At 39.5% G+C, this 24,382-nt stretch overlaps 1 protein-coding gene across 6 annotated transcripts in view; it reads right to left on the bottom strand.

Moving 5' to 3' along the window:
- Positions 1-24,382, bottom strand: part of MID1 (midline 1) — a 325,456-nt gene that overhangs the window by 110,260 nt on the left and 190,814 nt on the right. For 5 of the 6 annotated variants that reach the window (XM_084649321.1, XM_084649324.1, XM_084649323.1 and 2 more), the window contains exons 2-3: positions 12,576-13,291; positions 1,127-1,243 (exon numbers count right to left, since the gene is read on the bottom strand). In XM_084649321.1, the coding sequence (XP_084505447.1) occupies positions 1,127-1,243; positions 12,576-13,235 (777 nt within the window). In that variant the 5' untranslated portion in view covers positions 13,236-13,291. Of the gene's footprint in view, positions 1-1,126; positions 1,244-12,575; positions 13,292-24,382 lie in introns of those variants that run through there. The other variant, XM_084649325.1, reaches the window with a different exon arrangement.

Consider the following 24,382-nt stretch of genomic DNA (forward strand, 5'->3'; position numbering starts at 1 on the left):
TTAAACAAAACAAAACTGAATACTGATTTCTAAACAAGCTAGATTCTCAAATTACACAATAAAGAGGAGACCTTTTATCTGTCATACACAGTTAAAATGGCTCCCCGACATTGCTGTATTGCATAGCTGCACGATTAGGTTTCCTAGAACTTTCCTCTCATAGTTTCTTCGTAGAAATATTCATTCTAACAGGGCAGGACTGATACAAACAGCTTCCAAACTCAGATATTTACCTGACCTATTGGACCTCCTCAGGAAGGAAACTAAATCCTCCAAGGAAAACACGTGACAACAGATTAATAGTCCCACTATGTGCACAGTAGTCATTCAACAAGAAAACTTCCGTCTCCGACTTCAGGATGAATTGGAGCTCTTATCAGTCCTAGAATATGTCTGTAAAAGTGTGCAAAATAAGCAGTGCCCTTTTTTCCTTTTTCCTTCTTCTTGCTACTGACAGTTTCATTGCTAACTATACACATCGGTAACTAAGAAAATAATCACTCCTTCACATGCATCTGTAATTCTGATAATTTACTTTATAAGCAGATAATTTAGTTTGTAAACACTACTTAGTTTAACACCGGGCTTTTTTTTATTTAAGAGGCAATGTCAATGTAGGTAACAACTGGGACTTTGGTCTTGTGCCCATTGACTAAAACGGTGAAGTCTAAAGCCCCATTGTTTTCAATGGGGCAGAATTAACCACAATGGGATCCTAACAACACTGCTCTGACGGGAATTTGTTTGTGTTTTTTCTAAAGAGCAATGGTGATTTATTTGACAAAGTAAATTGCATTGGTTTCAACTGGGAATGTGCAAACTGATGTGGATGAAGCAGGAGCCAATTTCAAACTCTGCTCAAAATTCAAACCAAACTCAAACCTTCTCAAGGTTCAAAAAAGTATAGTTAACTCTTTATTTCATTTCTTTCATTTCCCCCCTCACATAGTTACCCTTAACAATAAGTACAACTTTTTCTATTGTTATTGATCCAAAAGGCAACAGTATGACAAAGACATAGCACTTTTTGATCATTTCTGTGGAATATGTGTAAGATTTTTTTCACAACAAGGGCAGGACTGGAAGGACTGAAGTAAATAAAAATAGTTCTTCTAATATTTCTTACCCAGCCAGAAACAGAAATCTCATGACATCCTGTTTGCATGAGACTTTTAGTCCAGTTTTTAGACGAGAGGTTTGGGAAAGCATCTGAACTTCTGGAGTGCTGCTCCACCATTCCCCCCTGCAAAAAAAGGGGCTAATTCAGTGAGTTGGGTGGCAATTCAAAAAAAAGTGGAAAGGCATTATGAGGATGGCTGTTGCCAAAATTGATGGAGCTGTTCTTTCCACTAAGGTCACACAGCCCCATGAGCTACGACAGAAGCATCAGAAGGTCAGCGATGATGCAACACATTGAGTACAGACAGATTTGTTGAGGGGCGTAATAAAACAGTAGGAAAATTCTGCCTTCATTTAAAAGTGTAACAAAAACAACATCAACGTACATGTTAACTAATTTGACCAAGTATCTAGACCAGAATTTTTTATTTATGGGGGCAACTATTGTTCTTTGGGGTGGGGGAAGTGAAAGACCAGTGACAGAATGCAGGCATTATATCCTACTGCAGATAACTTTTTCAAACCTGTAGCTTAATAATTATTATAAACCTTCAATTGTAGCCTTAGAGACATATGCGCGGTAGTTAACCCTATTGACTCAAATCCTGTCCCCTCCCCCTTCAGATAAGGAAGGCCCGAAACCCCCCATAGTGGAACTACCACGATTTTGTTGTGACCATGACAGCAGCACCCCCTGGCACGAATGGACAGGAGGAGGCAGGAAATAGGAAGGGCAAGGTAAGGGCGTGTCATTCTGTGGCTACATATTCCTCTGCTGTGAGAGTGAAGTGGCTGTGGACAGTGGGTGCCCTTGATGGTAGTGAGGGTTGCAGACCTTCCACCTCTCCTCAACCTTCATATTCACATATGCACCAACTTCTCCTCTTCTTCTATTTTACAGAATCTATTTGGGTTGGATACCCAGAAAAACCTCTATTTTTACTTAGGTTCATTTTATATTGCATTTTACTTACGGATGCACCAGCAATGTATTCTTTTAACAATTTCTTCCGCTCTGTTAGTCATTGAAAAGGATTTCTCCTAATATATATGGTGAGGCTTTTTTGTGTGGAGAATATCATATTTTAACAAATATTTGAATGGTTTGCCATTCCCCCCCACACACACACACCCCACACGCACATGTCACAGTTTAACAGATTATGTATACAGACTCACCATTATAGATAGATACGAAAGAGTCAATGTGTTATGAGTTTTATTCTTCCCTTTTATCTTTTTTGGTTATGGGGCAAAGCTAGCACAGAGTGTCATTGACTACAGCTTAACAATTCTAGCAAATGACTTCTGAACAAGATACATATGTGGCAAACAGCTGTCTGTCTAATCATTTTTAAAGTTTGACCATATTGTCTGGGCCCCTTTAAACAACAGAGCTCAGTTATACAGCCTCATGTTTCAAGAAAGCAAAGCATGAATCAAAGAGGACACTTTCACATGGATCAGTTTCAATGAAGAGCTTGCCGCAGTGCAAGCACAGACAACTGTTAGCCAGGGCCAGCCCTAGACCAAATGGCGCCCCAGGCGAGGAGCATCTTCAGCACCCCCTCCCATTTGTTAAACTTTTGAATAACTTACATCACCCCAAGCCTGGTGCCCGCCAAGCCCCGTACCCCATTTGGTCACCTGACCCTAAATCTGGTCCTAAGTCACCAGTTATACTGTCATTTACCTGAGAACAGGGTTATTTTCAACAAGGGAACACTTCTGTTCTGGTATCTCTTTTCTCATCAGTTTCATGGAAAGATTTCCTCTACTTAGTTAGTCATCATTTCCCTCAGCCCCAATATTCTGAGCCTGTCATGACAGTGCTAAGGAGAATAGCATTTTAATCCATCCAAAAATGTTGTTTGTTAAAAACAAGTTAGTTTATCTTTAGACACAGAATTAAAACATCAATATATGAAAACTAATTGTAAAATCCTGAGTTTCAGACTTTTGGAATATAGTACATGCAATTATAGGAAGTGATACAAGGAAGGGAGGTGCAGCTTGTGATTTTAGACACAGTCCTGAACAAGGAGCGGTACCATCAACAGCACTATTCCAGGAGTAGTCCCAGGAGCTTCTGAGTCACTATTGTCCCCTTGCTTCCTCTTATACCAGGGGTTCTCAAACTGGGGGTTGGGATCCCTCAGGGGGTCATGAGGTTATTACATGGGGGGGTTGCGAGCTGTCAACCTCCACCCTAAACCCCACTTTGCCTCCAGCATTTATAATGGTATTAATGCCAAAATCTATTAAAGTGTTTTTAATTTATAAGGGAGCGGGGGTCACACACAGAGGCTTGCTATGTGAAAAGGGTCACCAGTACAAAAGTTTGAGAACCACTATCTTATATTAAGAGTAAATTACGAACCTTTCTAGCTCAGCTAAACAAATAAGCCATCATCTGCAAATTCTGAAAGTTGTTCAGAGTTGTTATTTTGATGGCAGAAATGAGAGATTTAGGACTGTCAATGGGTGCCATTAAAAACTCAGCATTTACAGCAAGTAGTAGTTAAATTTATTACCATATTTATGGTAATTCCCATTCTAAATACAAAGCATACTGGGATGTAAATGGCTACCAGCATACTTGGGATATAAAATACTTTTTCAGGAATTTAAGTTCTTTTGCACGAGCTTTGTGATTCTGATCTCACTTCAGTTTTTAGAATACTTCAGTATAATATCAGTGACTTTAATGGAAATACTCCTGATTTATCCTGAGTTGAGCTCAGAATTATACTCCTGGGGAAATTCTGTGCCACTGCGCAAGCACAGAATTAATGTCTCCCACAGATTTTACTCTTTCCTCATAGAATAATTGATTCACAGTGGTCAGTGGTCCAGAGCAGGCATTTTTGGTTTAGGCATTGGAAGCAGCTGAGGGAGACATAAATCATAGCCTGAGGGTGGGGGAGGAGGCTGGACATGCATGCGAGACAGACTGACCCTCTCACTTGCTATTGTGCTATACCCAGAGCTGCTGGGCTCCAGCTGCTAGTCCCGGCTGGGCTGGTGCAAGACGGGACTTCCTCTTCCACTGTATGGATGAGGAAAGTCTGGCTGGGGAGTGGGGTGGTATCCGGATGCATGGGGGTTGGGTAGACATGGGGGGGGGAAGCTCCCCATACGGTGACCCCAGCAGCAGAAAGCTCCACATCCACCCCCACTTCCTGATCCCATAGCTCCCCAGCTTGCAGGGGGAGGAGTCATTCTACAGGGAGCTGCCCCCCTGCCTATCCAAACCCCGGGCATCCAGACTCCACCCCTCACCCCGACTCCCCTGCTGAGCTCCATCCCCTGCATCTGCCCCCCCCACACCCCAAGACCATCCCCCACTGAGCTCCCCGCACTTGAAACCCTACTCTGCTGAGCCCCACTCCCCCTGCACCTTGACCACCCTGCCAAGCCCCACATACCTGGAACCTCACCTCACTAAGCCCCATCCCCCCAGCTCCCGAATCCCCCTGCCAAGCCCCATCCCTGCACACATACAGCCCCTACCAAGCCCCATCCCACCCAGACCCCCCTGCTGAGCTCTATCCATGTTCACCTGGACCCCCACCCACAGAGTCCCATTGCTCCTGCACCCAGAACACCCCAACAAGCCCCTGTGCATCCAGGGCCTCCCCGACCCTAGGGCCTCCCACCAAGCTACCCGCACCCAGATTGCCTCACAGAGAACCTTCCCCCCACACCTGGATCCCCCACACTGAGCCTTTCCACACTTGGATCCTGCTGGGCTGAACCTGCCTGCCCACACCTCGACTGGGGGCTCGGGATGGGTGTGCATGTGAGACTATCCCTCTCACTCGTTATTGCGGTGTGCCCCAGCGCAGAGGGGCAGTGGCATGGGCTGTTTCTGAGGGAGGCCTGGCCCTTGCACTGTGTCAGGGTTGGATGCAGCTTCATCACTCCTGTGTCCCAGGAGTGGGGGCTCCGGGTGACCCCCATTTTTGTGCAGCCAGTGGCCTGCACTCGTCACTGCCATGCTGAAGCCTCCATTCCCATTGCCTTTCTAATCTATTGTCTGCAACAATTTCAGTTCTAGTCCAGTGTCACAGCTAACTACAAAATTGAACATATCGTTTAATTTGAAACTGTTTAATCTTGTATTTAGCTGTGACACCAGAGTACATTTTCCAGACCTGAAGAAAAGCTCTGTGTAGCTCGAAAGCTTGTCTATCTCACCAACAGAATTGGTCCACTAAAAGATATTACCTCATCTCTCTGATTTTTATAAGTCAGAGAAAGACCACTCACAAAAAGAGTCTATCGTTGCTTATGGAACAAAAACCCTCTCAATCTCAAAAATACTTGAAAAGATAAGTCTCAAAAAGGGAGAAATTTAGCCACAGTCACTCCTATTGTATCCCTTATTCTTATGGTCTTTCAAGAGCCTTCTGATCCACCAAATATTATCAAACTGAATTAAAAGATCATGCTGCTACTCCTGCTTTTCTGTCTGCGGAACTCATGGCTAGAGTAGAAATTTCAAAAGAATGCACTCAAATTACACATCAGATTTTGCCTGCTGAGTCTTTTTGAACTCACCATTTTTCACATTCAAATTTTTTGGATCAAGTGAAAAATTGTGCATGTAATTTTAGAAGTTGGATTGAGGCACCTTTGAAAACATATCCTTATATAAACAACTGTTGACATATGATAGTGTTAATGCAGGAACTGTTTTAAAGATAAATAGTAAATAACCTTGCAGGTTTTACCAGGAGGCAATGACGGCCATATCTGTGCCAATCTAATTCTAGCTGCAACAAAAATCTCACACCTCAGCAGATGCAGAGAAGAAAGCTTAGGAACTCAATCAAATCATTCTAATGGAAAAGAGGAACAGTAAGTTAAAGTACCAATACAAGGATCTGATTCTGAAAGTACTTTTGTTTAAGGTGCTCTTTGGAAAAAAACAGGTATGAAATGAACTATTGTATAGTGCCAGAACACAAACAGGAAAAAGTCACAAGAAAAGTGATGCTCCTAATGCACCCTATACAAGTCACAAGAAAAAGGCCATCTCAAACTCTTTTTCAGGCAGCATTGTTAGCACCATACGGCTTATCACCCAAAAGTCAACAGTACATCACTTTTTCCTTCACTTACTATTATTTATTTATAGGATACTCAAAGTATGCTAAGCGCTTTACAGACATGTTTAATGACTGTGCTCCAGCCTTGAAGAGTTTATTTGATCACCAAAAAAAAAAGATAGATGGTAACTTGTAGATCTAGTAGGGGCAGACAAAGGTCTCCCTCTTAAGGAAGGTTTCAGAGTAACAGCCGTGTTAGTCTGTATTCGCAAAAAGAAAAGGAGTACTTGTGGCACCTTAGAGACTAACCAATTTATTTGAGCATGAGCTTTCGTGAGCTACAGCTCACTTCATCGGATGGATTACACAGGTCTCTTAAGGAAACCTGTGTAAAGTAAATTTTAGAATTTGCTTGGTAGCCAAGGATGCCTGAAATGACTCATGCATGGAAGAAGGGAGTAAAGGATAAAACATACATGCACAGCAATATCTGTTACCGTAATTAAATGTTATACGGTCCTGCTCCTCTCCACCAAAAAATTCTGACTCAGGAGAACAAACAACACAGACTTAAGGTCACACACTAAAACAAAGGATGTAGGACTAAAAAGAGGATTCTCATAATTGTATAAGTATATTAACGTAGTAAATTAGTGTAGTCGATGGTTATTCCATTTTTCACCTAGATTACACACTCTTTGTAGCACAATAATCCCTAAAACACCATGGCTACACATATTAGTTTTATTTTTATTGTCTGGGTATCAGCACACTTCAAGGCGGCCAGTCTGATAATGTGTTTCGATAATATTCTATACAAGTAAAAGTGACTAAATACCAATATCGACACCAAAAAGAATAATCTATGCAGTAGAATACACTATTTTTAGATCGGGCAATATATAATGTAACAATTTATTAACTTCATGTATGCATATATTGTACTTAATTTATGTATTCTAACAATTTTTATTAAACCTGTTTCATCTAATTTCTATAGTTCATGTATGGAATGAACAAGAAGCTATTGAATTTCAAGTTTCCCTAGAACACATTTTGCCAGGTTTAATATAATACTTTTAAAATACTAAAGCTGCATAAACTTGAAAGAAAGGTGACAACTGGCTACCACTCAAAATCATTCAATACTAAGCAAGCAGGAGGAAAATATTCAATCTTGTAAAGTTAGTTATAATTTTTTCCACATTCTTCATACTATATATTGTGCTCACTGACAGATTGAAAAATTGATCCTATTGAGAAAGGCTTTGTGTGTTTCTTCTAAGGCGCATATTCTTTCCTAAATGTATTGTCTGTATAACTACCATTAAGCCTAATGTTAATAGACGTTACAAAGATACAAAAGGGAAAATATATTCATAAATGTGAAAATCAGCAACAGAAAAAAAGTTTTTAAAAAGGATACATTAATCAATGCTGAGTTAAAAATAGAAATCCATTACATCCATAAACGTGCTAGTAATAGCCACAAGTACGTTATATATGGAATGCATATACATAACATACATGTGTATGTAATTCATAGATACACACCCATATGTATCTTTTACATGCACTGTACATTTGTGTGTGTTTTTGCATGTGTATTATACACATACACACAAATTATATATACTCTGTTACACACACACACACAGAGTACATGTAGATATTACTAGTATCTTTGTGTGTATAGGTATTGATCTACACATACATACTATTAATAAATGCACATAATGACGTATGGTCTGATCCTTTAAGCACATACTCATGTGTGGTCAGCAGGACTATTTACATGAGTACAGGTTTGCAGTGTCAGACCCTGATGATATTGCAATACATTTGCAACCTGATTAATGATTAGTCCATAAATTAAAAGTAATACAAAAAGGAAGTAAGGGACACAAAGCTGGACTGAAAATTTCAGCATATATTGTATTAGTATCTCTACAAAGACATTTAAATATTAAGGGTTTTAACCTCAAGTTTAAAACAATAGGGAAAGATGCATGCATTGTTATACTCTATTTATAGAAGCTTTGGATTTGGCAGAAGGCCTTCTATCATAATATGCTCAAAGTAATTTTGTAAGATGTAACTTTGATTTTCTCAGTGCTTAAATATTTTATAGTTGTTTCCCACTGAAAAATGTTTGAGCACTAAACTTGTTAAGGCAAATGGATTATTTTCCCTGTGTCCTGATTCAGATTAGGAAAAAAGAAATAGATTTTTTTAAATGGATTCCGTCATAAAATCACCACACCAAAATGTGGATTTTGATTGTAGTGTTGTCTATTTTTGTAAATTCTTTCCATGAAAATAAAAAAACAACAACAAAACAATTTAAAGATCCCTTTTTGTTGGTGTACTTTTGGAAGTAAAAATACTGAAAATGTTAATGAAAAAGGCAACACTCTTGCAGTTACAGAATTCTACTCTGGAATGTGATCTACCCTTCGTAAACATCCCTAACACACTTCAGCATTAATAAGAATTACACAGAAATATTCAGGGCTATAGCAGACCCAACAAAGGATCTCTCCTGATTAGATAGTATGAAAGCCACCCCAAACTGATTTCACATTTCATGGCATTATGGAAGATATAGCTATCTGAACGTTATGGACCAGATCCTCAGCTGGTGTAAATCTAAGCAGCTCCATTAACTTCGATTGAGCAATGTTTATTTACATTGTACTATTTGAGACTCTGATCCAAGATATATTTTTTTTTCCTTTTGTCAGGCCCAAATGTAACATGTTTATTAACTCAAAATGAACATTAGCTGACTATATCTATGTCTTACATTTGTCCGCACACAACATTCTTTCTCACTCCAAAACCTTAGCTAATGTTAACTTATGTAGATACAACTATATGAGAATCTAATTTTAATTTGTTTCCCTGAAAAAAATTGGTATAGTTCTAATTGCATTTTTTTTCATTCCATTGCTCCAAGACAAACAGGAAAGGATGAATGTTCATTGAGTAATAGAGATTCTTTGCATTCATAAAGTGGGTTAGATGTGAGCATTTGCTGGAATCCTGTGAACCTCCTGTTAATATTTATAACACACTACACATTGTTTATATAACAGAAGGTTAATTTTAAAGTTCCACCACAAAGTTAACACTACACCATGTCATATAAATTCAATATATTACTGACTTGTCCCCAGTTTTTTTATTATACACATACATGTCCGTGACCTACTTTATTAATTATTATTAATAATAATAAACAGAAGATTTTTCATGTAATCCTATAACTAAAAATACCAGAGGCCTGCTGCTGTGAGAAAATGAGTGCCTTCAACTCACAGTGCGCTGATAAAAGATGAAAGTACTCAGCACCTCACAGGATTGGAGTTACAACTGTCAGGGCAAAGCGATTTAGAGACTTTTAGTTCTCATTTCCAGAGCTTCACAATGACTGTTACATTGACTGTTAAATCCACTCTAGCATGCAAGCCTCAGACAAGTGTACCAGAACTCTTAATTAAAGGGCTTCATTTTTGCCACAAAAAGAGCTAGATTGTAATGGCATCTTTTGTCCCGTGGTTAATGAAGGATGATATATTGTTTAAATAATTAGCAACACTGCTGGGATAGAATGTAAGTAATTAGCATAGCTTGACACCCAGAGCTACATATCAAAAACCAACTAGTTGCTTTCGTTAGCATCAACACTATGTTGATTTAAAAAAAACTCCACTGAAAGAAAATGTCACTTAAGGTATGGTGTGTTTTGGTTTTTTAAGGAAACTGTTATCATTAGAAATTTATGAATGAGTCCAGCGATTTTACAGAATAATAGATGTTCACTTTTTCAAAAATCTTCGTATCACCAAAAATCTTTTCATTTAAATAACAGTATTTTCACAATCAGTGTTATCCATTTTTAGCTGACATTTTAGTTTATTAATTTTAACATTGAGCTTATTAGCTTCTACACGTCCATGTGGATGAAAGTCACCATATAAACTCAAGAACAAGATCCTTCCACTCTTAGTAGCAGTAGTGTAGCTAGACTGACTTTGTATCTATCTCAAAGGTCAATATTACCCTTAATGAAGGAGACAACCAGAATTCAAGAGTGGATTTGGAACTCTTGCTTGTCTGACAGACAGCAGAGGCCAGATCTTCAGCTGATGCAAACCCACATCACTCAGTTTATTTCAATGGAATGATGCCGATCTACATGCTATAGATCTCGCTCTAGGATTTTAGCACATAAAATATTCTCAGCCTCTGGGAGAAAAGGGTAGGGAGAGAAAGGCTAGGGCATGGTTTTCAAATAGCCTTGCTGATGGCCAGAGAATGGAACTTTGATCTTGAAAGAAACTACCTGGCCTACTACCCTTCTACCCAGAGTGTAGTGCAGCACATGGAGGGAAGGATTATATGAGGAGAATGGTAGCTCATGATGAAGTGGGTAACAAATGGCCTTCAGACAGGCTTGTTGTTATTTGAAAGAACTATCTGTGGGAAGAGATCAACCACCTGGCAGGATTGCTGGGGCCAAGGAAACACATATTTGGATATCTTGCTACCTTGGACACAAAATGCCAAAACACTGTAATACAATATGTAAAGAGAATTTTAGCTAAATAATTTTAGTAGGAATTTAAACAATCATTTGCATTGTCCTTAAAGTGGAATGGCATCATTTGACAATCATCTACTCTACCCACTGCATTCATGTTCACAACCAGAGCTAGCAGAAAACCTAAGTACAGTAAAAACTAGCCTGGCTTTAAATTTAATTTTCCAAGCTATTGGTGATATTAACTCAAAGCTATAAAGAAAAGAGTCAACTGTTTTAAAAATGCTATATTTAGGCTTACTACATCTAAATAAATCAAAATGTGAGATATTTCCTAATTGCTTATATTGAGACACCAAAAAATATACTTACGAATATATACGAATATTTAATTATGGCAGGTATTTCACATTAAATAGTGCATTCCTACCAATATAAATCAATGAACAATAGCGATGTAACAGTTCTAATTCATCTACCGAATTGTAACATTTCATTAAGCCGATTATTGGGTTTTTATATCCACATTCTATAATACTAAAGTAAACTATTATCAATCATGACAAAAAATCTTATATTTATCAAAGAATAAAATTGTGTAATATATGTAAAAATAACTAGACTTCATTATTAAACAAGAAATCCTTTAAGATTTAAAAGGAAGCTGTCAGTTTCAGCCAGATTTTCTTCCTATTACTATTCACTGTTTTAATATAAGACGACGTGTGTGTGTGTGTGTGTGTGTGTGCACTCATATATAAACATAAAAGCACACACACAATGTGTGTTATTAGTATATATTTTGAGATAAGACTTCTAGTTAAATTCAACCTATTCTGTTAATTTTTTGCCATTGAAACCATTGTATGCAGAAGAAGAAGAATGCTCTTTTTACCTTCATACTCATGATCTCTCAGTTGTAGTCTTCCTTCAAAACAATCAAAGCTGCATTTCCCTAAGGAATGGGGGTGGGGGTTCCTGAGGTTCGTTTGTTCTTATTCTGCTCTGCAGCAGCACGCAAATCTGGTAACTAAAAGATCCTGGGCTCAAGGAGGTATAATACTTCTCTACTTAGTTACTACTACCTGAGTTGGAGCTTTGTTTAAATTAATTCCATGCTGAAACTGGAGAACATCCAGAGAATGTGTGTTAGCAATACCGGTACTATACTGAAGACATTCTGCAACGGAACACAGGACTGTCAGAACAGCATTGTTACCTGATAGGATAGATGTGGAAGGGGTAGGGAGGGGGAGAAAAAAATCACATAACCAAGGGAATGTCACAGGTAGCTCTGAAACAATTTCATTTTTGTTTTCATTTCTATGTCTTATATAAGTGTGGGTGAATGTTGTTGCTGGGGGAGTCCTGAAGACAGCTCTTAAATGCTTCCCCTGCTTAGCGTGATGCAGAGGGATTTCCAGTTGTAAGCAACTGCGTTAAAAATAATTGTCATCAGAATATTCAAAGAATGTCTGAAATTTCAATGTCCATGTATATGTATATACACACACCTATATGTACAGCGATCAACGTTAAAAACTTACCAGTCACTATAGATAATGCTTTAAATAAATGAACAAGTTTACTTCAATATTTGTAGTATGCTTGGTATTCCCTATGGTAAGTATAGGGAAGTTTAGACAATACTGAGGTAACTTTATCTACAGCAAATTGACACCTTTTCAAGAACAGATATATGTGTGTACATACATATTACATATTAATTACAGACTGCACTCCTACCCATACCAACCACTCTTCAGAGGTGAGAAAACATATTTCCCCATCATGCAACTAAGCTTCTTGTCACACCCTGCTTGCTGGGCTACAAGGAGTGAGTAGGTAAAACTAACCTTTAATTTGTCATAGCGCTCACTCAAAGCTGCCACCTGATGATCACGATGCCGTCCAACCAGTTTACACAAGGCACAGATTAACTGGTCATCAGTCACGCAGTACATGTTAACTTTCTCGTCCTCATGCTCCAGACACATTAATCCTCGGATGTGAGAGTCTGGAATAGGCTCTATCAAACGGTGGCCTGTGAATGGCTTCTTGTTCGGGTGAGTCGCTTTGAGGCACTCCTCGCAGTAGGACACCTCGCAAGTGACACAGGTCTTCACTGCTTCCTGGGCAGGGTCCTGGTCACAGAACTGGCAGAGAACTTTTTCACTGGATGACATGCTGTTGCTATCAAATGCCCGCTCTCGGCGGGTTTCGCTAGGAGAATTGGGCCCACTCACTGACGCTTTCTGAAACCTGTCGATAATATTCTGCAGGGTGACGTTGCGCTTCAGTCCGTCTAGACCACGTTGATTCAGAGTGATGACATAACGACAAGTAGGGCACTGGAAGGCAGTGATGGATTCCACTGATTCGTTGGTGGCACAGTGGGAGACCAATATGCGATGCGCACAGTTGAAACAGAGGCTGTGAGCACAAGGCAGCAGCAGTGGGTCCTCAAACAGCTCCAGACAGATAGGGCAGGTCAATTCCGACTCCAGTGTTTCCATCTTCAGGCAAAGCTTTCCTGTGTCGTCAGCGAAATCCAGGGAAGCTGATCGGCTATCTGGAAACATAACGCAAAATTCGATTAGGCGAGAGAGAGCAAGAGGGGTCAGCCACGGGGGGTTGTCAACTTTCGCCACTGGTACTATCAAGCCACCACGGCAGACGGAAGAGCTATCTAAAGTTTTGAATCTGCATAGGCACACGTCAAGGTATTTAAAATTGTACTATTTTGTATTTAAAAAACAAAAGCAATTTAAAAAAAACCATAGCAATTGTACTGTTTTGTATTTAAAAAACGAAACAAAAAACCAAAACCCTTTTGTCGGTTTTTCTATCTTTAACATGAGATTGAGGGCAACAGCAGATGTTTTCTGGTGCTTTTGAATTATTAAAAGCCAAAATTAAGACCTTCAAACAGCAGAACAACATATCACAGTAAAAACAGATTCCTGCTGCAGAAGCAGCTTTCTGCTTTGCTAACCTGCTGGCAATTTTTTTTTTATTTCTGTTTTGAAGACTAGCAGAGCAAGGATTAAGCCACAGTGTTATAATAGATAACCTAAAAGCTCCTTGTTGCTTCTGTACTTCACATTGTGGCATTGTCTCATATTACACATTTTAATTAATGTTACAGTCATGGTACATAAATATACTGGGTATATCTGTCTCTATATCTGTATGTTTGTGAATATACGTGTAGTGCAGTACACATGCAGCAGAGTACAGAGGTGTGTGTATATATATTCTCAAGAATGTGTATATATGCATAAATACATCTCACACACACACACACACTTAATGTGGCATATACGTACACATATATACAGCAGCAGCAGCAGCGATGGATGCAACAGAAATAGAGAGGTTAGACAAAATATAATATAGATATCTATTTTAAACAGAAAATATTGGCTCTGCACAAATTTCAAATGAGCTTGACCTAAGACATAATATTTCACGTTAGCTCAATGATCTTCCAGAAGCTCATATCTGTGGTTTGTTTAGTTTAACAAATTTTTCTTTGTGTGTATAATCTTTGTTATTACAATTTAGAAGGAAAATAGACTATCGGCTGAAAATACTCAGTTTAGTGGTTTATGGATCAGCTGAAGAGGCTAAGGAATCACCAATGACTTTTAGATGGAGGGCATGGGATTTTCAAGAAAACGCAGCAGTACATCCCTGGAAAGAGATCAACTGAAACTTCATTTTGTTTCTTCTTCTCTATTCAAGTTACAGGGAGTGATTTTGAAAGAGTCGCCCTACGCAGCTCTCCCTGCCTAAGCTCTCATCAAGGCCCCATTGCTATTGCAAGCAGACAGGTCAGTGAAGCAGAAGCAAAAGCTATGCTTCACACTCACAGAGCTGTACCTCTTCACAGTACAATCTATTTAAGCTTTGTTGCTCATAACTGAGGACAGCTTCAGATGGCACAGCTGCACACTCTTTACACTGTAAAGTCATTGTTCAGTTGTGTGAACTCCTGCCTCCCTCCCATTTCAAAAAAAAAATCCACATACAAACCTTGGTTCATTAAGGGTGAAGAGAGCCTGGTGCTCATTAGCAAGCTTGGGAACCAAATCTCTTTGAACTTTCTGCATTTCACTACAATTAAACTTCGGACTGCAGTTACAGTGACAGGAATGCTATATATAACCCCAATACAAACCATAACAGAACAGAAAAGTTCAACAAATGGAGGCAAGGTTCAAATCACCCATTAATTCTTATTCATACATGCTTTGGGGTAAGGGCACTGAGGCTTCAGTTCCAGAGATGTTTTTGGTCCTTTGCAGTCATCCAGATATATGCCAAAAGCTCTGAAGATTTTAAAAACGCACTGACCTCATCACAAGTCTTAATTTTCAGGTCTACTGTGCTGATGATCTTGGTTCAACTAAAGTTCACTTTGCCACTGTCTAATTCAGTTATAACTATCCATCAAATGCCAGAAATACATGCTGTGCCTGTTAAAAATTAAAGACCTGTTGATTTGACATGGGTGCAATGATAACCCGCCACTCTCACATCAACCACAGTCACACAGCACACAAAAGATGAAAGCATATTCTGCAGATGAAGAACAGTGTCTCTTTTCTTTTCTTCATTCACTGTTCCATGACAGATCCAGATGATCAAAACCTCATTCATGCTGTTTGAATTCATTCCCACACCACAACAGAATATCTCATCACCCATTTATCCTGTATTTTATATGATGAACTGAAAATAAGAGAAGGGGATTTATGGTTGGCAGAAGCCAAGGTTTTAAGCCAGCAAACCTAATTGTTACTTCTATACTGGCATTTCAGTGAAAACACACTGACCTTCAGCGTTTCTTTCTTATAATTGTTTAGGATTTGGGGCTTCTCCCATGCTTCCTTTTATATATGGAAATCCCGCTGGCTCAGTGTGTGGCAGGTGACGTCCTTATCTCTGTTCAGTTGCCTCCTTGAAACAAATGGCTTTTAATGATAGTCAACTACAGATAAACAAGGAGGTATATGCACCACTGATCCAAAGGCTGGAGCTTACCCAGTGCTTCAGAAAGGTGTTTATAGACTATTTTGTCCAAGTCTGATGTAGGATCAGATTCTGATACCTTTATTCACACTGAATGGTAAGTTTCAGAGTAGCAACCGTGTTAGTCTGTATTCGCAAAAAGAAAAGGAGTACTTGTGGCACCTTAGAGACTAACCAATTTATTTGAGCATAAGCTTTCGTGAGCTACAGCTCACTTAATCAGATGTATTCCACTGAATGCATCCGCTGAAGTGAGCTGTAGCTCACGAAAGCTTATGCCCAAATAAATTGGTTAGTCTCTAAGGTGCCACTAGTATCCTTTTCTTTTTACTGAATGGTAACTTACTCCTTGAGTAGCACTACTCCGTGAGAGTAAGGGCATCAAAATCTGGCCTTAGAGACCTGTCTTCCTGTTTGTTCAGAATTGAACACACCGAGGGAGCTCAATAAATGATATATGTCCCCTTGTACCAAATATTGCTAAAACCTCTAGCAAAATCATCTGCACCTCCTCTCCTTTGTAGCTACCAATGACATTTACTTTTAATAACACTGCATTTTTCATTACCACTGCCTCTGTAACTGAACCAAAAACTAATGTAAGCTGTAAGAGGGACAGAGTATGCTAAAGACAATCCAAATAGGAGTATCTAACCAACTACAATCCTGCTATTACTTTACTATTACAATCCTTCTATTGTATTTTTAAACAATTCAGTGCAGGTCATGTTAGCAATCCATCCACAAAGTCTCTTAAAACCCAATGCCATTTTTCTCAAATTTTCATGTATGAACTTTCACTTTCATGAGCTTTCTGGAAAACTTCTAACCTCTTGAAATTGGAAGACTGCACTTTAATACCAATAGAAAAAAAAACCCCAAAAAACCACCCCATATGCCAAGTGTATTATCATAGAAACAAAAATTCAGTATAAATGATTTATAATAGATTCTGTTGTGGCTTTACAAAGCTGTAGTTTGTAAAATTACTGCCACCCAACCAGTGCAGGAAAAACAGCAATAGTGGAAAGAACTTGGAATATATAATTTGGTAATTTCAAAAACTTTAGAATTACAGGCTAAAAATATTATTGCAATGAGAAATACTAAGTTCAACTCACAAGAAGTAATTTTAGCAATCGACAACAGTGAAATAGCAAATGCTAAAACATTAATATTATTTCTAGCTGGGAAACCTACTTCAATAAGAACTGAATGTAGACCTGGTTTGACATGAGTAATTGGACATGGGTGAGGTCTCACTTTTTGGGAGACAGGATTAGGATCAGCAGGCTAAAAATAGAATGTTTGTTCTAGCTAAGATAAGAGGGAACCATTTACAAATGTCCAATGGATAAATTGGGAACAATGGATAAATTGGGAATGTAAAGATGAGGTAAACAGTAAGTTGTGCATGGACAGAGCATGCTGCACAGAGATTAGTTCCTACAAAGTAACCAAGCCAATCCCAAAACATGTGATGCAACGTATAATAAATGCAATGTGATGTATGAATGTATATAAAAGGAAAAGGTTTGCTGTGGCTATGTGGTATGCCCTATGCTCAACCACTACGCTTGAATCTGATACTCAGCAGCGTAGCTTTGCTGTATACCAGTGGCTCTCATCCTGGAGGACCGTGAGCAAGTTTCAGGAGGTCCGCCAGCAGGGCCAGTGTTAGACTCGCTAGGGTCCAGGGCAGAAAACCGAAGCCCCATCTGATGGGGCTGAAGCCTGGAGCCCTGGGCAATGTAGCTTTGCGAGAGCCCCTGTAGCATGGGGCCCCAGGCAATTGCCCTGCTTACTACTCCTAATGCCAGCCCCGGCTTTTTTGTGCAGAAAACTAGATATTGTGGCACAAGTGGTCCATGGAATTTTTATAGAATGTTGGGGAGTGGGGCCTCAGAAAGAAAGAGGTTGAGAACCCCTGTTGTATACCAAATAAAGGATCCTGTGTGATGAGATTGGAGTCAGACTGAATTCTTGGGAACCTGAATGGAAGAAACCTCAGAGGAAACAGAACATTTGGAAGTCTGAATCTCCTCTCACAGAAATGCAGTGTATGAAATATGCTGGAAATAGAATGTTGGCCCTTAAAGGGTGAAATGTCACTGAAATCAGTGACAAAACTCCCTTCCTATGACTTCAATGGGCCAGGATTTGACCCATTGTTTTAAGACAAATTGAAGAACTTTGAGTTGGTGATAACTCCTTTTAATTCCATGAGGAGAGCATCCTCAAGCTCCCTAGAAAAAAAGAAAGAGAAATGGACAATTTAAACTGAAATTTGACTAATTTACTTTAACTCGCAAGTGTCAAGTACGAGCGGAGTACAGTGGAAAATTCTTCCTTTATATGATTGTTTCATTACTATTATGATCTGCAATATGATTTTATTACTATGTTTACTTTATTATTTCTATGCTTTATCTTTTTATTTAAGTGCAATTTAAACACACAGAGCAGGGGTATTATGATTTAAGAAAAAACAGAAGTCCAAGAAGAATGTGTCTTTGAACTGTATATTATTAGTTGGATATGAATGAAATGCATGAATATAAAGAGCTACATTTAGAGAGAAAATGTTCATAGTGGAAAATCATATCTTTTTAAAACTCACAATTCTATACATCTATTTTTGGTCAAAAAGCCTAACACTTCTTCATTGACAATATCCAGCGCCTGTGCCATTAAAGTAATTAAGACTCTTGCAATTTATTTCAATGAGAGCACGATCAAGACCCAAAAATACATTCACTGAGGAGAATGTAACATATTCTTCTTGGCTCTAGTAAGTATTTTGCAGCTATTATAGCAAACAGAGAAAAAATCCAATGCACCCTACACGTGTGTTAGTATTCCTCCTTGAGGTGACATTGCATTTAACCCCTTAAACAATTTGTTTAAGGTTACAGACCAAAGTACAATGATAACATTGTACTTCTGAGTATTTCTTCTCTACTTTTCTTTGGTCCTAGGAGTGCAACAACAATGAAATACTTTAAAGTCCCTACACATACCAAGAAGCTGAAACTATCTCTGCAGGTAGATTTAAGAACCGTTCTATCTTCCTACCTATTTTATACTCATCACCACAACATCTGAGTGCCTGTTTTTTTTCTCTTTAGCATTAACTACATAAGAATATCATTACTACCAGATAATGTCATCCACCATTTTGACCCAATACATTCAGGACAAGACTACGTATTGCTAATTTTTGAAGAGTGATAATTTTATAACTGAGGTAAAATTATACTAAAAAGTAAAACTATACTTAAAAATAATAGGCTAGAGGCTCTAGTTAACTAAGGACACTTTGCGTCACAAAGTCAATGGAGAATAACCCTCTACTGGAGTAAAGTTAGCAGAGGTGGCTCGAATGCTTCCATACAGTTGCCCATTCTTCAGAGGGAGTGGAAGGAGAGGGTGTGTCAGGGGCAGGTCACGGACAAGATGGGATAGGTATCAATGTGGCAGAATGGATCTCTGCTACTCTTGATCCTCCACTGGCATAAGGTTCTTGAGCCAGTGGCATAAGTAAGGGCTGTCCTTGAGCAGTCCTACACTTGCTGAAGCAGCTGCAACCAGCTGCCGCTCTCCACTGTCTTCCGGTGCATGTAAGACTGTGCAACTTGGTAAAACTGTATTTATTCAGAAGCAAAAAAGGTGTGTTGTGCTATATCTGGAGATTCTCTGATGTGTCTCCTCACTAACAAGATTTCAGTTTTTCATGTGTTGGTGAATCATATCCTAAATATACCCAAAGCAGTTTCCATTGGCATTTTTCCTAGCAACAGTTACTGACAACATATCCGGATTTCAGTACTGCAATGTCAGGGCCCATGCTGCAAACATTGACGCGTGTCACCAGCACTAAAACCGGGGGGGGGGAGGGGGTGGTTAGGGTGCCATGGCCACCCCACTTTTTAACAAAAGAAACATATATGCTGTCTGTGGGATATTTAAATATTAATTCCTCTGCCACTTTGGCCTTGCCTCCCTCCCCACCCCCAATTCTACAAAGGTTCCGGGCACCCAAAGGGCTATGGTTCCCCCTCCCCACCTTTAAAACTTGGCTGGGAGGCAGCAGTTTGTAACCTGGCCTGGTTGGCTGGCACCTGGGTCCCACTCTGCACTGAGCCACATGCCAGCAGCTTGGCCCTCACCTGTCAGCTACCAAAACTACAGTGGAGGCTCTTCTTGGTGCCGGGAACCCGCTGGGTCTGGGAAACAGGAAGAACACATCACCAGAGGGCTTCAGGCTGGTCAGCAGGGAGAGTATGTGTGTGTGGGGGGGAGCAGGGGCTCCGGGAAGGCAGAGGCTACAATAGGGTGGGACTCGGGGGGGGAGAGAGGGATTTGCTCCCCCCACTCTTGCCATCCTTCCAGCACCTGTGATGTACTTAAATTCAGTGGGAATAACTCACATGTGTAAAAGCCATACAGGTACATAAGCATGCAAGACTGGGGAATTAGACATGAAACACCTGCTGATGCAATTATTTTTTTTGTAGAAAGGTCTTTCAAACTTTAAAAATTAAAAATTAATATAAAAAGGTCCTTATTATATACATTACCATGTTATGTTAATCCAAGAATGGCAGTTATAAAATAAGTTGCAAAACCTTTATAGATACCACACACAAAGAATGTACTGTATAGAAACTGTTTATAATGAAGTTGAGTGAAATTTGGAAATGGAGTCAAAGGCAGAATTAGTGTGTGCGTGCGCACATGGGTGTGTGTCTTCTAGTGCTGACACAAAGTAACATCATAATAGGCAATGTCTGTTTTTCAGGTTAGCAGGATGTTGTATAAATGCACAGTAAAGTGTAGTTAAGTGTTTACATTCTTATCATAGAATCGGATATGGGCACTGAAAGAGGCAAGAAAGAAAACCTGTCTCATCTGTAATTGATACATTTGGAATTTCTAGTACTAGCTCTGAAGAAAGAAAATCTATTTTGTAGTTTTCCTTCTCCTGATGGATATAAATAGAATCATTTTAGGGAACAGTTAGAACATGTGGCATCAGATTCAAGAAGTATTCCTAATGCTATTAAAGAACACTCACAACCTAATGTTTGCCCCTAATCCATTAACTACTTTCAACTTTTATATCTCAGATAATTGAGGTCTGTGATTAACTAGTGCTGTTAATAATTATTTATGCATTTCATTACTTTGACATAGACATATTTTTAAAGGACTGCAACCATCCACATGTAGCTGATAATCAAATTATTCCTAATACTTTGGGAAGAGACGCATTCACTACATTAGGGAAAGCTAGTCATCATTACATATAAGCCTCCGTTTACTGCAGAGAACTCTCTTCCTCATTTATATCGTAAAACTGAGGGTTAATAAAACTACAAAAGGAGAGTATTCATTCAACAGCTTTTGCCACAAGTGAATGTCATATTTTTCATGTGAATATTTCACATTATTCATATATTTTCATTGCCAAAGGAATAATTAACTGTTTTGTCCACAAGTAAACTACATAGGATATGTCATAATATTTGTAACAGTTTACATTTTTTGGAACATTTAAGAGATGTTAACAAATACAGCAAAAGCACATCCTCCACACCACTTGTGGTTGAACATAGTCCTGAGGGCATCATTCTGTCTGTGGAAAGTCATATGTCAGTTACAGAACACATGTTCTAAAGGCCCAATCCTGCAAGTTGACATCAGCGGGACTGAGAATGCTCAGCACCTCACAGGAGTGGAATCTTCAATAGAAAAAACACACATTCGTTTACCAAACTGGGATCTAATAATCATCTGGGAACTAGAATATTCTTTGAGCCTTACGTTAAAAACTGAAAAAAATCAAGAATGACCATATACAGTAAAGCCCCAAAGGGCTAGGAGAGTGATCGCTTTGGATAAGCTATTACCAACAGGAGAGTGGGTTTGTGTGTGTGTGGGGGGGGGGGGGGGTTGTGGGGGAGAGTGGTAAGAAAACCTGGATTTGTGCTGGAAATGGCCCACCTTGATTATCATACACATTGTAAGGAGAGTGATCACTTTAGATAAGCTATTCCCAGCAGGAGAGTGGGGTGGAGGGAGAGAAAACCTTTTGTAGTGATAAACATGGTTTGTGTGTATAAAAACATCTTTTGTATTTTCCACAGTATGCATCCGATGAAGTGAGCTGTAGCTCACGAAAGCTTATGCTCAAATAAATTGGTTAGTCTCTAAGGTGCCACAAGTACTCCTTTTCTTTTTGCGAATACAGACTAACATGGCTGTTACTCTGAAACCTAAAATAGAATAGCAGATATATATTTTAATATGCTTCTGTATGTTTTAAAAATTAAATGCTCTGAATTGTTTAATATTCATGTGTGTCCAATAGTTCTATATTTTTAGGTGTATGATGCTGAAATGTGGAATGCTGAAAACAAAGGGCTAGATCCTCAGCTGGTGTAAATCACCATAACTCCACTGACCTCATGATTGAGCTCCATTAACTTGACTGATTTACACCAGCTAAAAGACTCTTACATAAAAATAATTCTCACCTCTCCATGAAAAGAATTAATGAATGAAAAGAGATTAATTTCAAATGTTTCTCTAGTTATACAGCTGCAAAAATTGGGCACTTCACTTTGCTTTTTGGTCAGTGTAATGGCATTATGGGTGACAACGACCATGTACTTAAAAAGACTCGAGGGGGAACCTAGCACTACAAGGGTAAACACCATATTTAAATTCATAACCATCCTAAACTTTGACCATGAATCATAAACTGTCAGAAGAAACCGAGGGTCTGTTCTCACATCACACAGAGCCTTTAAAATAGCAGTAAGAGGTGTTCGGGGAGCTGCAACAGTCAAGTTATGACCTCACATCTCACGGGGCTTTTAGAATTTAAACAGACTGGAAGTTCAATGTACAGATGCAATATTGGCTAAATAAAGCTCTTGCTTTTTTAAACTAATCTCCATCCTACCCACCAGGCATATCCCATCAACCTCTCTGCCTTGCTTTCTGCTCCTCACATGTGATAGCTGAAAAGTCCCATAAAGAAAGTGTATTTTTATTCTAACAGACCAGAAATGTGTTCTCAGTATTATACTCTGCACATTTGCAACCACTATGAAAAGAATCAGCTCACTGGCTTTTACAAGTTTTCCCAATCCAATATTGAACATTTTATTCCAATTGTATGTCTATCACACTTATAATTCCTTTCTGTATGTTCCTCTGAGTGCCTGTATAAGACAAATAAATGTATTTTCAAATGAAGACTGTATTGCTAAGGTAAGTTGAGGGGGAAAGATTTTAAAAACTGTAAATCACTTAAGTAAGTATTTAAGTAGAATTAAAATGAGCAACAACAAAAATGATTTTCCCTTTGCACACACTTTCATTCAAGGACCCAAATCATTTTACAAACTTTAAGGGGCAAAGTTGGTAAAGTTGTAGCAGTGTAGCTGAGAGGAGAGTTTGGACCTAATCCACTGAGCCTCATGTGGCCCCAGTGAGGTAGGTCCCTATTTTACCGATTGACTATGACATAGAGAGGATAAGGGGCAAACTATAGCTGCTCTGTTAAAGATGCACTGTTGTAGGGGAGGAATATAGGGCTCAGAGAGCCCTGCTATCTGTGCAGGAGACAGACAGCTAAATTTGGCTGCTTGTCTCCTGAGAGAACAAAGGGCGGACAGACACTACACATGTCTGTGTGGTGGCAAGATTGTGATCTGAGCCCCTCACACATATGGCCTGGTGTCTGTGAGACAGCTCTGAGAGGAATGCAGTCATTAGCTGTAACAGAGGACAGCAGGAAGGACTAGGGTTGCCAACCCTCCAGGATTCTCCTGGAGTCTCCAGAAATTAAAGATTAATCTTTAATTAAAGATAATGTCATGTGATGAAACTTCCAAGAATACGTCCAACCAAAATCGGCAATCCTAGTAAGGACGCTCCCACTCTGGCCCATGCAGGCAGAACGGTTTCAGGACAGTGTTCTACACCAGGCGTTCTCAACCTTTTTCTTTCTGAGGCCCTTCCCAACATGCTATAAAAACTCCACGGCCCACCTGTGCCACACTAACTGGCTTTCTGCTTAAAAAAGCAAAGGCTAGCATCAGGGGGTAGCAAGCAAGGCAATTGCCTGGGGCCCCACACCACTGGGGCCCCCGTGAAGCTACATTGTTCAGGCTTTGGCTTCAGCCCCAGGTGGTGGTCTCAGGGCCCCAGGCTTCACCCCAGGTGGCGAGGCTTCTGCTTTCTGCCCTGGGCCCCAGTGAGTCTAATGCTGGCCTGGCTTAGCAGACCAGCTGAAACCTGCTCGCGGCTCCCCAGGGGTTCCCAGGCCCCTGGTTAAGAACCACTGTTGTATACCTCCTACCCATCTTCCTAGCATGGTTCAGGCTCTATGAGCTAAGACACTGACTTGCGATGTCCTCATAGAAAGTCAATTGCAGAACAAGCAGCAGAACCCAATCCCAGTATGTATTTTTGTGCCTTATGTCAGTTACACTTTAGTGTAATTGACTAAGATTTGCAAAACAACTGTCTCCAGGCTTCCTGATTTCCTCCATGGAGAATTTACAAATATCTTTGTTGAAATCCTGAATCCCAAGAACAAGAAAAAATATGT

This window comes from Lepidochelys olivacea (assembly GCF_965140295.1).
Source record: "Lepidochelys olivacea isolate rLepOli2 genome assembly, chromosome: 1".
Classification (NCBI taxonomy): domain Eukaryota; kingdom Metazoa; phylum Chordata; order Testudines; family Cheloniidae; genus Lepidochelys; species Lepidochelys olivacea.